Here is an 810-nt window from a genome sequence, read left to right as displayed (position 1 = left end):
CACACTGTGTTCGTGTCCATCACGGTCTCGGCAGCTGTGATCCTGCTTATCTCCGCCGGCCTCTGCCTGTACTGCTTTTGCTGTTGCCCAGGTGAGCACGGGGTGCGGGGGAACCCCTGGAGTGCTCGCCCCGGCCGGGGGCTCTGGGTGGGAAGAGGTACTTGCCTGGGGGAAGAGGGATCACACCACTGTTTTCGTCTTCCAGGAGACAGGACAGACCTGAGAAGGAAGTCCTGCAATGTGCTGGTGAGTGGCCGGGATGGCGGCGGGGTGGTGGCTGTTTGCAGGGCTGGAGTGAGGTCCCCCATCTGCTCCCCACTTTGCATGCAGCTCCTGGGAAGGCTGGCGGCGCAGAGGGATGAGTCTCACCCCTGCAGGGATGTGGTAGAGCTGGGCCAAGCAGAGGAGAGTCTCTGCTAGTGCCCTGCTGTATGTGGGATGCTTGCAGCCCCTCCCCAGTGCCCTTATCACTTCCCTGGCAGAGGTGCTGGCACGTCCAGGGTCCCCATTGGGGACCCCGGATTAAAGGGAGGGCTGTGCTGTACCGGGGCCCCTACAAGCTTAAGATGAGCAAGCGAGCCGTGGTAGAGCTGGGCCAAGCAGAGGAGAGTCTCTGCTAGTGCCCTGCTGTATGTGGGATGCTTGCAGCCCCTCCCCAGTGCCCTTATCACTTCCCTGGCAGAGGTGCTGGCACGTCCAGGGTCCCCATTGGGGACCCCGGATTAAAGGGAGGGCTGTGCTGTACCGGGGCCCCTACAAGCTTAAGATGAGCAAGCGAGCCATGCCCTTGAACCCATGGCAGCGGGGATG

General features: G+C 62.3%; 1 protein-coding gene across 1 annotated transcript in view; it reads left to right on the top strand.

Annotated features, from left to right (window-relative positions):
- LOC104076004 (tumor necrosis factor receptor superfamily member 10B-like) overlaps positions 1-810 on the top strand; it is a gene marked incomplete at its 5' end in the record, with an annotated part of 3,594 nt that overhangs the window by 1,438 nt on the left and 1,346 nt on the right. Inside the window, one exon of the mRNA XM_009576698.1 lies at positions 206-246. Coding sequence (XP_009574993.1) covers positions 206-246 — 41 coding nt within the window. The remainder of the gene's footprint in view (positions 1-205; positions 247-810) is intronic.

This window comes from Fulmarus glacialis, unplaced genomic scaffold (genome assembly GCF_000690835.1).
Source record: "Fulmarus glacialis isolate BGI_N327 unplaced genomic scaffold, ASM69083v1 scaffold21434, whole genome shotgun sequence".
NCBI lineage: Eukaryota > Metazoa > Chordata > Aves > Procellariiformes > Procellariidae > Fulmarus > Fulmarus glacialis.
The sequence above is the reverse complement of the archived record's forward strand: the minus strand, read 5'-3'. Positions and strand labels throughout refer to the sequence as shown.